Below are 15527 nucleotides of genomic sequence, written 5' to 3'. Positions count from 1 at the left end.
GAGCTCAACTGGCTAAAATGACAACTCTCCTCCACACTGACACCGTTTCAACTCACTCTTTTTTCCTTCCACATGGGATTTATGTAGTATTTTAAGGACCGATTAACCAGCCAGGCTTGATGAAATGTTCTTTTATGTGAAAAGAAGATTAATGTGAGGATGGATGAGGGAGATTCTACCCTTAGCCACTTCAGTGCAGCAGCTCTCTGACATTGCACAGAGCAATAAGTGGTGTTTGCTTTGCCGGCTGAACAGCAGGTAATTTAGCTGTGTTCTCATTAGTGTAGTTTCCTCAGTAGCTGGAACTTCAAAGCAAATCGTTCTTGGATAAGTTGTTTTAGAAGTGACTTCATCACTATCGTTTTATATTTAATGATGTAAAGAAGTAGAGTCATAACAACGCAGAAGGTGTTTCAGTTTCAACAGCAAAAGTTGTACTGGATGAGGAAGTTGGGATTGATATTATGTATTTATTTCTCTGCAACATTTTATTCACTAAGAGCAACAGTTTCATGGAATCAGTTGCTCAAGCTCCTCTATTTTTTCCCCCAGAGCGAATTCTTGTATCTGAATACTGAACTATGCAGTGAATGTTGAATGGAAGGCTTATGATACCTTATGGTGATATCAAGCTCCTAAAAAGAGATGGCACAAAATAAAACAATATTTGCTGTTTCTTAAGTGAAATAAAATGAAATCTTAAATATTTTGTCTTTAATGAGTATAAGGAAGTGGAACAAATTCTCTAACTATGAAGGTGTAGGTGAGGCTGTGAGCCCCACTTCTGAAACTATTCAATGTTATAGAAGATAAATCACTCGGTTAAAAGAAGTTGGAGGAAAGGGAATATTGACAAACCTGAGCATGAGATGAGTGGTCTCCAGTTTAATCTTTGCTTGAAAGGTTACTTGAGACATCTCAATTCCACAAAATAGAGAATTGTGCTTTATCTGGAGGTGCTTGGGTTGTCAGGAAGCTGCTGATTAGTGTTTCTAATATGATGTAACTGGGAAGAGGTGGAAGCCAGCAATCCTGCATAGCTGAGGTACCTGAGCAGGTCCAGTGTGAAACCACTAACTGACCCTGTGAGGACACTAACTGGCCCCTCAATAAGAGACAGTGCAAGGACTGCAGAGGTTATTTCATTCATATCCCAGCTGCAGTGATGGTGTGCGATTATAACTTGCTCAGGCAAAGGTGCTTATCAACTAGGAAAGGGCCAAGCAGTAAACATCATAAAAAGTAACAACACACTCCCCGCTTCATGTTGTGACACAGGTTCAGGGACTGTGAGGTTTTGACACTTGGCAGCTTCATCTTCCCAATAAAATTATCAATAATGTTCCTGTGTTACAGGTCCCACATCACTTTTCTGTGATAAATATGCTTTTGAAGAGCTGTAGCCGTGCTGTGCAGTGCAGCCTGGTTAGCAGGACCAACCCTCAGGCCGCGGGGATACCTGAAAGCAGCCAACTCAGCAAAAAATTAGTAAAAATTTATTTAGTTGTGTTAAACATCCGCCGGCGTTTCAGTGCCTTAAAGGCTTAAGCCACAGTTGCTGCGTCTGTAAATAACCCTCGAGGCGGTGGAGGCGGCAGGTGCGGCCAGGGCTGGCCAAGAGCCACCCCGCGGTCCCAGGGCCTCGAAGCGGCCGCTCTCCGGCCTAGTCCCACTTCATCCCGGCCCGGCCCGGTTCCGCTTGGCGCTGGCGATCCCGCCCCGGAAGCGGCGCCGACCCGGCGGCTCCTCCTCTGCGCAGGGCGGGGGATCTGCGGCGTGCACGCCTCGTCCTGCGCCTCTTCCTCCGGCGGCAGCGGTGCGGAGGGTAGCGGCGGCGGCTGCTCCGGATAGGTGAGTCCGGGCCGGGTCGGGCCCCGCGCTCCAGGGGCATGGGGGATGCAGGCGGAGGGGCCCGGCGGGGTTCGGCGGGGCCGGGCCGGGCTCGGTGGGGCCGGGGGGACATTCCGTGGCGGTGCCGCGTGGCAGGGCGGTACCGCCATGGCCGTCGCCGACCTTGAGGCCGCGCGTCCCCTCACGCCGCGCTCCCGCCCGCAGCGCCATGGCGGGGAACAGCGAGCGCACCTTCATCGCCATCAAGCCCGACGGCGTCCAGCGCGGGCTGGTCGGGGAGATTATCAAGAGGTTCGAGCAGAAAGGATTCCGGCTCGTAGCCATGAAGTTCGTACACGTGAGTGCCCACGCTTTGCCCCCAAACGCTGTCCGTGCCCTGCCCGAGAAGGGCTCACCATACCCGCATCGAGAATCTCCCCTTGCGGCTTCTCCTGCGGCAGAACTGGGATCAGATGGCGCCTGTGCTGGAGCGCGCGTCAGGCCCTTCCTCCCCGGCACACGGCTTCTACCCTTCCCATAACCAGCGAATTTTGCTTCAGAGGTTTAATGCAGCCCTGCTGCATTGAGAGGTGGAGTGGCCTAGGCTGAAAGGTTGTGTTGGGTAACATCACCCCGGAACCCCGTACTCTGCTTATTGCAGAGGCTCACTGCCGTGCAAAGAAATCATATTGACAATTCCCAGCACAGCCACAAAGAACTCCTTTAATATTACAGCAGGAGCTCGCACTGATACACACAATAGCACTGCAGCATTGCTGGTAACATTAATTGTGAATCTAATCACTAACGCTACAGTCTAACACCTGTAACACTTTTTGTTCAATGACATTCAGAAAATGATATTTAAAGTTAAATCTGTCCTTTTGAAGGCCTCTGAAGACCTTCTCAAACAACATTACATTGACCTGAAAGACCGCCCCTTCTTCCCTGGTTTGGTTAAATACATGAACTCTGGACCTGTTGTGGCCATGGTAAGTGACTTCATTTTAGTTTAAGATTACTTTCTTGAATATATTTTTCTTGCTCTATAAATTATTAAGAATATTTAGAGGTGGTGCTGCAGAAATATTTTTTTAAACTACCTTGTTCTGACAGTGGCAAAAGAAAAAATTAAGACAGTGAAATTTCTATATAATAAGAAAAGTGCTCATATAAAATGGGTATTAAAATGCTCAATGTATAAAAGTATAAAGCAAAATTCCTGAAAGCAAATCTTCTGTGCCAAAAAATCTGTTTTGGGCAAAAAAAGCTCAGGTTCTCTGACACAAACTTCTGTGTCATTAATTTTTACATTCCCCCCAAAACAAGGTACTTGCTCTAGTAGCATCTCCTGGTGTGATAATGACAGAGAGAACACTCAGCAGGGTGTCCCTGTTCCACAACACAAAAGGTTGGGAGTTCACTTTGTACATTAACTTCCAGTTCAGTTGTTTTTTTCCCTTGTCACCTTTTCAAGCCCTAGAGATAATCTAGGCAAGGTTAATATCTTTAATTGGTAGAACCTTTGTTTCTTTGCAACGTATGGTGGAGCAAAGCTGAACTGTCAGTATTTTGCATAAGCATGGCTTAACAGAGTTTTTGTGTTTTTTATCTTAAGGTATGGGAAGGACTCAATGTGGTTAAAACTGGGAGAGTAATGCTGGGGGAAACCAACCCTGCAGACTCCAAGCCTGGCACCATCCGTGGTGATTTCTGCATTCAAGTGGGAAGGTTTGTACTCAGTCTGTTAAAACAACTCCTACTCGTTGTTTACCTGCCAACACAAAAACTGTTGGCAGTCTTTTATTCTGGAAAACCAAAATTGGTGGTAGAGACCTTAGTCTGATTGTATTTTATTTGCAGGTCACAGTGCATATCTGCTACTTAGGAAAGTGGTACAAAGCTGACTTTGTTTGCAGTCCAGCTCTTCCCCAAAGCAGCATGTAAGCTCAGGCAGGGGCTGTTGCAGAACAGTAGCTCTAGAGTGACCCTGATAGGCATAACTAGCTCTTGGAGGGGTGGGGTGTTGGAACACTCTACCTGAAATAACAGCAGTAGTCTCCCCACTCTAGAGGCTTCATCCCCATTTTTGCAAACTGAGAACAAGGCTGCTGGAGGTGTATTTTTATAGGGATCAATGTTTGTCTCCTTCCACAGGAACATCATCCATGGCAGTGACTCTGTGGAGAGTGCACAGAAGGAGATCAACCTGTGGTTCAAACCCGCAGAGCTCATCGACTTCAAGCCCTGTGCACATGACTGGATCTATGAGTGATGAGTTCCCACAGTGATTTGTGCCTTCCAACACCTCATCTCATTCCAGCTGCTGCCCTGGGAGCAACCACAGTTATCTTAGTGCTGAAAGTGACTGTCAAATAAATGGGTGTGAACTAATTCCTTGTGGTGCATTCACTTACAACAGACCCCCTATTCAAATACTCATAAAAGTAATTTTAGTCATTCAGGAGCCACTGACATGTGACCCTGGCACAGCTGTTGGACTCAAGCAGCAGCAACTTTGCAGAGGGAGAGCTGAAGTGAGGCTGGAGCTACTTCCAACACAGCTAGAAGAAAAAAGAGATACCACAAAATTTTCTCCTTACACAAATATTAATACTAAATGAAATGAGACTGAGTGCAAAGCTTGTTCTCTAAAATGCTTATTGAATTCACCTTCTCTTATCAAACCCCTTACCTTGTGCTCAGGGCCCCACACCATTTGTCATCACACCAGCATACTTAAAATACTCATATTATTACAGATTGTGGGTATTTTTAATAAGGTTAAGAGTGTAAGCAAAACAATCACTATTCAGAAAAAGACTTTTAATCATTTTTATTTTGTGTAAAAAAGGCAAATTTAGTGAATTATTTTTATCTTGTACACAAAGTTATGATTTAATGCTTTTCACATCCATGCTGAAAATCCGCAGTCTTGTAAAAATGAAAGTAACATTAATTTTTCCAAAAGCATTTTTTCACTGAGTTATGTACATTGCATGAGAAAGCTTTAAATACTCCCTCAGTGACCACACAAATTACAAAGAAAATAAAAGATTAAATTTGTACAGATATTGATCTATATATCAAATACATACAGAAATTATGTAAAAACCCATTTGTTTATTCTTGATTCTTGCCCCCAGCATTTTTCCAGGGGCCAAAGCTGATGCCTTTTTTGTATAAATGGCTGTGGCTTTTAATTTTAAATATGAAAAAAAATCAAAAGGAAGAAAAATTCAGCTAAAATCACAGTTTTTTGAAATCCCTTCCTAATAAAGGATTGTTACCAAATGTGTTAGCACCATCATACAAAGATCGAGGGAGGGTATTCACATCACAGAAAACAACAATAAAAAACCCAAAACAAACACTGCAACCCGTGTTAGCATCCATAGAACAAGGAATCAGTAACTGCTGTAGCTTTCCTCAGATGCAGCAAGGAACAGGTTAGAGAGTTCTATTGAAAATAATGTAATAATCAAAGATCAGCAGAGAGATCTGGAACAAGGACAGCAGCCAAGTCAGGGACAGGGCTTGGGCTGCCTCATGGTCAGAAAAACCTGCTGTGCCCAATGCCAGCATTAGTCCAACCCCATTGAAGGTTTTGGGTGTCCAACATTTGCTGCTCCCTCAGGCAGGTACTACAGCTTGAAAGCCATGAGAAACATCCCAGAGCCACAGGAATGCTTTGCAAAGCCAGGGAGCTGCCACAGGGCCACCCCTCAGGTTCTCTGGGGACCACATCCCTGGTAGCACCTTGCTCAGGTTTTCCCTGAGCTGCTCCTCAGCAAGTGACTTCCAGCAGCTCCTTCCATGGTTTGCTTAGCACAGATGTCACTGTACTTGACAATTACACAACTGAGGCATATTATGAACCCAGAGACACAAAAGGCGTTTCACCAACTGCTGAAGTCACACAGGTACCTGAGAACATAGATCACCTCACAGACTTTAGTGTTTGATGAATAAAGGAATATTATAAAGACTGACAGACTTTAGGACAGACTCTTATAATTCTCCCAACACAGGAAGTGTGTTAAGGACTAATTTTCCCTCTTGGCATTTGGAGATCAACTCTGAAATCAGGGATGAGCCGGGGCAATACTCAGTTTAGTGACCAGGCAATGCACCTCACTCATTAACTAGTCCAACCCTCTCTCTACATTATGACACACTAATTAATGCAACAGTTTTTCTACTGAAGTCAGAAGCTGTTGATGAGAGAAGAAAGCAAGACTGTGAGAACCTTGTTCCAGCTGATGGGATAACCTGCAAGTTGTTGCATTAAAAAAAAAAAAAAAAAAATCAATAGTGCTATACTTACCAAATGAAATCAATGCTTGCAGAGCTGGATTTTACAGCAGATTAAATTGAGAACACAGGAAAACAAGCAAGGCTCAAACTGTCACTACAATGGTCTCTAATCCTAGTTCTCCAATCTAGGCTGTTGTCTATTTTGATGTTCAAAATAAACATCGTGGGTCAGAATCTGAGATGAGCTATTTGAAGACTACCAGGTCCAACAAAGTCCTTTTTATGGCTATTTTAGCGAGCTAAAATGCCTTTACCACCTGAAGTTACAGATTCTTGTAATCAGATTAACAGATTCTGTCAATAGAAGAAGCTGTTGTTAAAACCAGGTTGTAATTTAAGAAATTTTACCAGTAAGGGAGGAAAGAATTCCAGACATTCCTAAACTATACAGCACATGCTTTACTTCCTGTAGTAAATACAAAACTTTACATAATTAACCCCCCTTGCATAGAATGAGGTAAACCTGTGTATATCACCAATGCTATGTACCCAAAGTTGGAGCGATATGTTAGAAAATAATCAAATTGCTGGTTTTCAACTTTCTATGCACTATTTTTTAAGCTCAAAGAACAATATACAAAAAAATGGTCTCCCGGGGCTTTGTGGGTTGATATCCTTAAAACATTTCTTAGGCTGTAGGATACAGATGTTAATAATTTTTGATCAATTTTTTTTTTAAGCCTTAATTTCTGGTCAAGAGTCAGATGATCATTGTACTGCTCTGAAGGGAACCTGTGAAGACCCAGAAGCACTTACAGAATTTATAATTCCTGAGAGTTTAGTTAATGAACCTTACCAGTAAAAGCTAAAGCTCTTGATGCACATTCTTCCAGTCACAGCTCTGCAGGGCTGATCAAACACCTCACTCATCAACTCCATTTACAAAAATGTACAAAAGTTTAAAATATGGAAAGATAAAATCCAAATTATTAAAAGCTCCTGCAAAAATACTTTGTGCTTAAATGCTCATCATTTTCACCCTTTTATGTGACTTTTGCCTTGTAAAAATCTGGAAGTTGACCAGTTGGGGGGCAATGGGATGCTTACATGAGACAAGAATTCCAGGCAATAGGCAAATCCAGTTTCTGAATTATAGACTAAAACCATGTGATTTTGATACTGTTCTCAACTCCTGTGTTACACTATTGCAGCAAGACATGAATATTGCAGGTTATGCAGGACTGAACTTATTTTTAATCCACAATGTAGGGCTCCTTTTAGGTCACCTGAAACCATATGGCACATCATCTGAATGATCACATATAAATATTTAAGATGGTAAAGAAACATTTAGGGCTTTCTGAATGGGGGGGAAAAAAAAAAAAAAATCACAAGAATACTCACAAGTTCCTTCCCACTACCAAGCGAATCCTTAGTGACTGTCCATCTAAGCTGCTTCTTCAGTCAAAATTCAGAGCTACAACTAATCTTCCAATCACAGAATTTTCTGAAGTTCCAGTTTGGTATAGGGCTCTGTAAACATTTGCTGAAGCATTCCAAGACTACAGACATTCATATACAGACAAGAGCTTTATAGATCGAATCCAATGCCCACTGCAGTCGGCGGAGACAAGGCTACTGATATTAATGGGCACTGAATCAGCCCCTAAAAAATGTTAAAAAACCAAAAACCTTATATCAAAAAGGGTATTTTAAACTAAATAAAAACACCTTGAAAATGTAAAATCTTCCTCAGGTGATGGCTCCGTTGCACTTGGGGCTACTCACTGAGTAGAGCTTTACAGGACTGTCTTCCGTATATAATTTATGCCTTTAAATCGGGGCTTTAAAGCCTTATTTTCACAATTAAAAAAACAGAGACGTGACCAGTGCAGTTCACAAGAGTACAACAGTCTCCCAACTTGTACCAAAAAGGTTCATTTGCTATGACAGTTCATTTGTATTTGCAACTATATCTTCCTCCAACTGCTTCCCACAATCATGCTAAATAAACTTTAATCTTACAAAAAAACTAGAATTTCAGTTCTTGTTAACAATGCACAATAAATCTGAACTTGAAAATATTACAAAATTCTTTCAAAAGCTTCAAATACAACACAAAAGTGTCCTTTGTTTTTGTTTTTAATAAATTGAAAAATCTTTTTCACTAAAATAGTTTCCACACTGTTCCAAAAAATTCTGAACCGAGTCTAATTCATCTACATTTAGCAAAGCGCCCCAGGCACAGTCACCTGAACTGCACCATCCAAGTGGAAACAGAATCAGTCAGTCTTGGTGAAAGGTTCTTTTCCTCTCACCGATGCTGTGCCCCTCACTCCAGGGAGCTGCCTCAGGGCTCCTGCTTGATGTAATAGCTGGCGGAGCCGTTGCTTTCCTGGTCAGAGGTTCCCTGCAGGAAGCTGTACTCCTCTCCATCCAGCAACTCCTCCTTCAGCTGTAACGAAGTCACTACAAATCAAAAATTCACATTAAACAGCTATACAACTTAAATTGACGTAATATTATTGATATTGGGAGCATCCCAGATTCCCCATTTTCTTACATGGTGCATTTTAGCGATGCTTTAATGCTAAGGATCCCACAGAGAACAGACACTTTGTGAGTGCAGATGGAAGTGTAAGTTATACTCTAATTCTAAGAGATTTAAAATTACTTACAATAATGTATTCTCTACCAGATTTTCTCAAGAACTGAGTATTTTAAACCATTTTAACTTTTAACCCACTTTGCTTCCTATTTAGTCATTATGCAAGTGAAAATGAGATTGGAAATGGCCAACAGTTAACCTACAATTCAAACTACTTCACAAACAGTTATTGCAAACAGTCTATGACAGACAACAAAACATATTAACAAAGATTTCTCAATCCATCTATAAAATTTTAAGATCTCAGAAGGTAAGTTTCATTAAAACAAAATTATTTTTGTACTTTTAATCTTCCCTTTTCTTCTCAAAATTTAAAAGAAATGGGATTAAGAGAAAGATATTATGAATAACAATGTCACAATTACTTTTCCACTTCCACTAACAAATAGACATGATTATCAAAATATGAGCACAATGAAAAGAACACTGAAAACAAAACAGGTAAACATTCATTAAAGGTGCAGTAGCCACATTAAAGGGTTGATTATACAAAAATGAATTATTCTCTATGACCAAATGAATGAGAAAAGTATGAAAGTTTATAATTATTCAATATATTGTTTATATACCTTGCCAATGTGTCTTGAAATGCAAAAATATGCAGTGAAAGGAAAACACCCCAACCCAGAACCTGCTGCTACTGCTAGCCCTGCAGTAATTTATAAGCTGTTTGATTATTCTTTTAAAAATATTCTATGTTGAAACAAGCTGTTGAGCTAAATAAACATAAAATGTGAAAATTAAGATAGCAGAAGATGTCAAAAGCTGCTGCAGCAAGCTCTCCTCATCTTTCTTTAACAGAGTCCTCCTCCCACCTACAGAACCCACAATTCCTTCCTTATTTTTTTCTCCCAAATACTTTTCCCTGCATCATGGCCAACTCTGTCCAAGATTCCTGATCTCTGGGGGAGCAACAAAGTACTGTCTAAATGAGAAGACACACAACTGGCTACTTGACTATGCTGCAATGCCTCAGGCAAAGGCTCTACAGAGGTCAGGGATACAAACCAACCCACCATGCATGTCATTTCCCTTCTCTCCCCTGAGCAGGGAGCTCCTGCAGGTACAGGAGTAACAGCAGCTGCCATGATTTGTATTGTCGCCGGCTCATTTGAACCAAAGTCCTAACACTAAGATATTTAATGATATCTTACTTCATTTGTTCATGTTATACAGCTTTTAGCTACAATCCTCCATTAGAAAAGCTTAGTTACAGCTGTGCACCAAATTGCTTGAAAGAAGAAAAACTAATTTAAATCATCCAACTGAAGGGAAAGGAGTGCAGATTGGGCAAGGTACTTCCTTTTTACATCATCTCAGTGATTTGCCAGGACTCAGAGACACACTGTCTGATGCCATGACATTCAAACCTCCCCAAACCAGTACAAACAGAGCAGTATGTTTCACAATTGGGTGAATCTCTGGGAACAGTCTCTTCTTCTGCAAGACTGGCTGTACATCCTTTTTAAAAATGAAGCAGTCCAACAGGTGAATTTCAGCGCTCAAGAGATCATTTCAGACTGAAAGATGCAAAGTACTCAAAGCACCAGGCATTTGCTAGAGAGCAAAACCACATCATACAAACCAAGGTAAAGAGCTGAACCTTTCTCCTGTGCTCGTGATGGTACAAAAGAATTGTGTTTGAACCCTTACTGAGATCTCCCATGGACAAGAAGTTTCAGAACAGATGCTGTTTTGTTACTCATCTTCCACTGATTCCATTCAAAGCCATGAAAAACATCCCATGCACTGTGTCTGCATATGTCCTACAGCTACTGCACTATCAGGCAATGAATGATGCTGAGGATATGCACATAATTAATGAGTTCTGGCCAATCTCAAATGTGCTTTAATTGATTAGATGGTATCAATGTGATGCCTCCTTCCCAGAGACAAAAGGTATGGTCTTGCTGGTTTCAATCTCTATCTACCTATATAGAGATATATATCTATCTTTGGACAATGACAAGGCTAACCACACCACAAACAAAATTAATTTTCTCCAGCCTTACCAAAATTCAGCGTTGAAAAGTTCCCCTCAATTAATCATAATCATCCCCTCAACTGATCACTGAGTATCAGAAACCAAGGAACACAGGTGTTTCATAGGAACTTTGAAATCTAATGATACAGAAATTCAGACTGTGTATGTCTTTGCACTAAGGAAATGCAATGCAGATGTAGATTTAGCACAAAAGAACATTTGGGAAGAAACAGATGCTCCAGAACACTCTCCTGTAAGCAAGGCTTCTCTTTGGCATCAAAGGCTCTGTTAAACATGGCATGTACACAGCAGCAGGAACATGAAGGGAAATTAAAGAGTTCCTTCAGAAGTGTTGAGAGGTGTGCAGAAGAGAGTAAGGTTTTACTCAGGGTCTAAAGGTGGCATTTGGGTTCCTTTTCTCCCAGTCTGTTAATGGATAACACATGGACAGGAGAAACTGTTCTGGATACATTCCAGTCACTAGAGAGTGCTGACACGGCAGCCTGTGCAGACTAAGACAGGATTAAGGGAGTAATCAAGCAAATCTGAAGCTAAATCTATCAACCTGGCAACTGTCCTGCAGGGAGAACATCATCCAGTCTGTCTGACAGCTCCTATTGCTACAATATATTTGTTAGCAATAATTTGCTGCATTACATTGCCAGAAATATGAGGAAAAGGGAAGAGAAAAACTACCAGATGCTTGAAGTGCATTTGTATAATTGAAGATTGATTACATTATGCAAATGATACTTAAAGAAGTTCAAAATTTTAACAGACTTCAATATTACCAATTAATTTTTAAGAGTTTTTCCTCTGCTCAATCATACAGATGAACAATTACACTGCTTCAAATATATTTTCTTAGTAATCCACAAAATTTCAAATAACATATTCCAAAGATACTTTCCCAGATAACTGCCTTTTTCTGATACAACGACAAAAATCTTTATTTACAGCATATGGTAATTTTCTCTGCAAAGGATAATACACAATAATAACCTACTTAGATCCAATATTCCCAGATCCACATTATCATTCAGTTTTATAGGGTGCATTTTTTGTATCGGAACAATTCGCAGGGCCCCTCCGGGATTCTCAGTAACCCACACCACAACATTCTTTCCTCTGAAAGTCTAAACCAGCTGCAACCCTCTGCTATGATTAATTCAGTAACATGGTGCATCAGCAAGAATGAAAAGCTCTCTAGCAGAAAAAATTAAACCAACTGAAATTCAAAGGAAAAAAAAGGGAAAAAAGAAAGATTGGATGAGTCAGCACATGACACCCTAGACCTCAGCTTCCCACTCTGCAGTGAAACACTGTTGCAGTGAAACAGTTACCTGTTTGGAGGCTGGGATTGAACTCCTGGCTATTCCTGGGAGGCTGGAAGGCCTCAGAGGCTGTCTGTGCTGGAAGGGCTCGGTATGGAGGAGGAATCAGCTCGTTGTCCCCAGAGAAGCTCCTCTGCACCTCACCTGCCATGGGTGGCCTGGACAAACTGACAGGTTTCTTTCCAACAGGTACCTACCTTCCTCTCTAAACATCAAGTCAAACTAAAATAAATGCTCAAGTTAAACTGCATCAGGCAACTCTGACTGTTCACTGAGAAATGGCTCTGACTGATATTCACCCATTCTCAAAAACCATGGCCTGCACACTGGCATCATTTAGTTATTACTGGGAATATTGTTCTCAACAGCCACATTGTAGTCCCTGAATTCTACAGGCTATGGGTAGGACTTCAAGGGCATTGCTTAACACCATGAACCACTTATTTCATGCTCAATCAATGAAATACAAATGCTGTGAATTACTTCTGCTGCAGTTACATTGCACAGTCACACACACTCCTCTGCCTGGACACCCAAGACACTTGGCTCAGTTTCAGGCTGCAGTTGTTTCAGTGAGTGTGCCTAAGAGACAGAAGGATGCTTCTGGTGAAATAATCCTCTCCAAAGTTTATCACCGCTAAAAATACATGCTCTTAATTCCCTTAGAATGGTATTTACCATTTTACCCATAAATACAAATTACTGTATTGCTACTGCGTAGCAAAAAAACTTCTAAAATGCCCTCGAATTATTAAACACTGCATTCATGAAAAAGTGTTATTAGAGCATTTCCCATACAAATTACCATGTTTCTCCTTTATCACTAAGATGCTCCTATTCTGTGCTCAAGGCATGCTCTCCGAGGGTACAAGATCTTTATTGAGGGTACAAGACCTGTAGCAAAAACCCATGCTTTCAGCTACATCAAAACTGTGGCTGCTGATGCTTCAGTCCTATCAGCATTGTCAGACAGCCCTGAAAAGGAAACTGATTATGCATATTCTAAAGATACCACCCTGCTTAAATATTCTTCTTATAAGACCACTTCAGGATAGCCTTATAGAGAGATCAATGAGGCAGAATAGCGTCTACAGAATTCCAACCTTGAAAATCTAGAGGTCAGATTATCATTTCAGTAACCTTATTCTGATATACACACCCAAGAGGAAGCAGACAATACTAGCAAATATCACATCCTTCATTATTAATTAACTGTCCCAGCATAATGGCATGGTACCTTTCAAGAAGTCACCTGCACAGTCTTCTGAGCAGCAGGCAAAACCATACTCACTGAAAGAAACAGTGACAGAAAGGGAATTGGGGGAGATTCTCAAATATCCCCAAAAGTATTCCCAAAGGTTCATGATGCAATCAGCTCTGCTTCCCAGTGAACACGTCCACTCCCAGTGCCCCCAGGAAGGAGGGGACACTGCAGCAGAAATCTGCATTGTTACACACAGCAAAAAGGCTCAATGACATCCTGGGCTGTGTTGGGAGCACATGAGAAAAATGTGTGGAAATAACCCTGCTCTGCTCAAACTAACCTAATGTAAGACACAGAGTTTTTTGTTAATCATCTGTGGTGACTTTACATGGTACCATAAAAACACCATGGCTGCATTATATGGTTTTGTGACTGAAATAATTTACAAAATAACTTTCTATTTTATTTACAAGTCCTGAACAAGAAAAAGCTTCAGAAGACATTTTTGTGTTATTTCCGATGACTCACCACTTTGGTTGCCATAACTTATTTAGAAAAAACCCATACACAAGGCAGCTGGCTCTAATTCTTCATGATGTTATTCTCTCATCTTCTGGTGTTAAGAGGATTTCTTAGTATTCAGCAAACAGTCCAGAACACAATCAGAAGTTTTCTTTGCTTCCACAGGCAACATTTACCTTAGGTTAGTGAGAAGTGAAGAAGAAACTTCCCTGGACTAAATTTTCTAAAGCTAGACTAAAGCTTCCTATGGCACTAAGATAGATAGATTAATTTTCCAGGTTTGGGTCACACTTACTGTAAGACAGGTAGCAGAGGTATTAGGAAAGGGATAAGGTAAGGAGAATGATGGTCTAGAACAGCTTGCTAAACAAAATCTGCACAGATAGTGTAGAGTTATTCAAAACCAGGTCTTACACAAAGGTAATTAACCATAAAGCCATATTTCCCCAGCTTAAAGCAACAGCATTCACAGCTTTCCCCAGATATTCTCAAATCAGGAGTTTTCCAGTACCTGAATTCTATTGTAAAAATACTGCTTTCCAAAAAGGATCTGGATTTTACTGTTTACTTCCTCCAACACTGAAAAGAAAACCAGTGCAATGTTTGAGGCACTTCACAGGAATTTCTAAGAACTTCGAGACACCTGTTCTATCTGTGACACTCAGCAGCCAACTTCTTTTCATCCCCAAAGATCAACACAGCACAGGATGTATTCTCAATGACTGGGGAAGAAGGTTCCAATTGGCCTTAATATATCCATTCACAAACTCACCAGGAAAACAAGGTTTTAATTCCTCACATTAGTTTGATACTACAACGAAACACTTTGGAAACAGAACTAAATTAAGCAAGCTAATTTTACATGTTGACAACTTGATTCAAAGGGAACCAATTACTGTGGAAAGTACCTGAACACTGCAGATTCTTAAAAATGTCATTACTGTGTTTTACTGTGACAAGAACAGCCACATACAGCAATGCTGTTTGTTTCTGAAAGTAATAATACAAGAGCTTAATTTACATAAATGCCTAAACCAAAAAAACTGGCAAATAAGTATTTTTTTTTTGTTTCAAAGAGAAGCCAGTTGGATGATTATTTAGATTTTCTACACCTCATTCTTTCTGATCCCAGTGACTTGGCTCTTATTCCTTTACCTGTGTTACAGAGAGCAGAGGGAAAAGTGTGTTGATACCTGAGTATTTTGTACAAGGCAGTACAACTACCAATATAGTACACAGCAAATGTATTATTTAACTGAAATTATGTCAGAATACAAAATTATTTTAACCATTGTCCATCTACAATTAATAGATTATTATTATTAGCAACATCTACCCTACCACAAAATATAAAAATAATTATTCTCAATAAAAAAGTTCTTTTTGTGGCATACTGCACCTTTAAGCATAACACCTGTTTAGACATGTGCATAAAACATGAAAATTTCCAAATAGAACAGGGACTTAGGTAGAGACCACAAACTTTAAAGCAGCAGGTAAACTGCAAACACTATTTTGTCACCCACTTTTCTTATGTCCTTTGTACTGTTGTGATTTAGCTTTTTTCTTCTGTTTGGACGAACTTGACTGGCTATCTCTTGATGCTGCAAAAATGAAGAATTCAAAATTTATGCTCATTTAAAAAAAAAAAAAACCAACCCCACTTTAAAATGTGTCAAAGCTGGTACACAGTTTAAGAATTTTTCCTTAGTGACTGAAAAAAGACAG

The 15527-nt window shown here is 40.5% G+C and overlaps 2 protein-coding genes across 13 annotated transcripts in view; one reads left to right on the top strand and one right to left on the bottom strand.

Moving 5' to 3' along the window:
- Window positions 1-2059: 2059 nt before the first annotated feature.
- LOC102061231 (nucleoside diphosphate kinase) lies at window positions 2060-4224 on the top strand. The gene is made up of 4 exons (XM_005494759.4): window positions 2060-2188; window positions 2721-2822; window positions 3449-3561; window positions 3988-4224. Exons 1-4 carry the CDS (start codon window positions 2060-2062, stop codon window positions 4103-4105), a joined length of 462 nt encoding a protein of 153 aa, XP_005494816.1. The 3' UTR covers window positions 4106-4224.
- Window positions 4055-15527, bottom strand: part of MBTD1 (mbt domain containing 1) — a 36077-nt gene continuing 24604 nt past the window's right edge. For 10 of the 12 annotated variants that reach the window (XM_074555322.1, XM_026797849.2, XM_026797842.2 and 7 more), the window contains 2 exons: window positions 15326-15403; window positions 6747-8556 (listed from right to left, as the gene is read on the bottom strand). In XM_074555322.1, coding sequence (XP_074411423.1) covers window positions 8438-8556; window positions 15326-15403 — 197 coding nt within the window. In that variant the 3' untranslated portion in view covers window positions 6747-8437. Of the gene's footprint in view, window positions 5758-5997; window positions 6103-6746; window positions 8557-15325; window positions 15404-15527 lie in introns of those variants that run through there. The other 2 variants (XR_012583293.1, XR_012583292.1) reach the window with 2 other exon arrangements.

Source organism: Zonotrichia albicollis, chromosome 19 (genome assembly GCF_047830755.1).
Source record: "Zonotrichia albicollis isolate bZonAlb1 chromosome 19, bZonAlb1.hap1, whole genome shotgun sequence".
In the NCBI taxonomy this organism is placed as follows: Eukaryota; Metazoa; Chordata; class Aves; order Passeriformes; family Passerellidae; genus Zonotrichia; species Zonotrichia albicollis.
The sequence above is the reverse complement of the archived record's forward strand: the minus strand, read 5'-3'. Positions and strand labels throughout refer to the sequence as shown.

Bases quoted from the DNA above. Each gene is read 5' to 3' on its own strand.
- LOC102061231 (XM_005494759.4), top strand. From the start codon at position 2,060: ATGGCGGGGAACAGCGAGCGCACCTTCATCGCCATCAAGCCCGACGGC. The intron at 2,189-2,720 runs GTGAGTGCCCAC...GTCCTTTTGAAG, and splicing joins TAGCCATGAAGTTCGTACAC to GCCTCTGAAGACCTTCTCAA. The intron at 3,562-3,987 runs GTTTGTACTCAG...CTCCTTCCACAG, and splicing joins TTCTGCATTCAAGTGGGAAG to GAACATCATCCATGGCAGTG.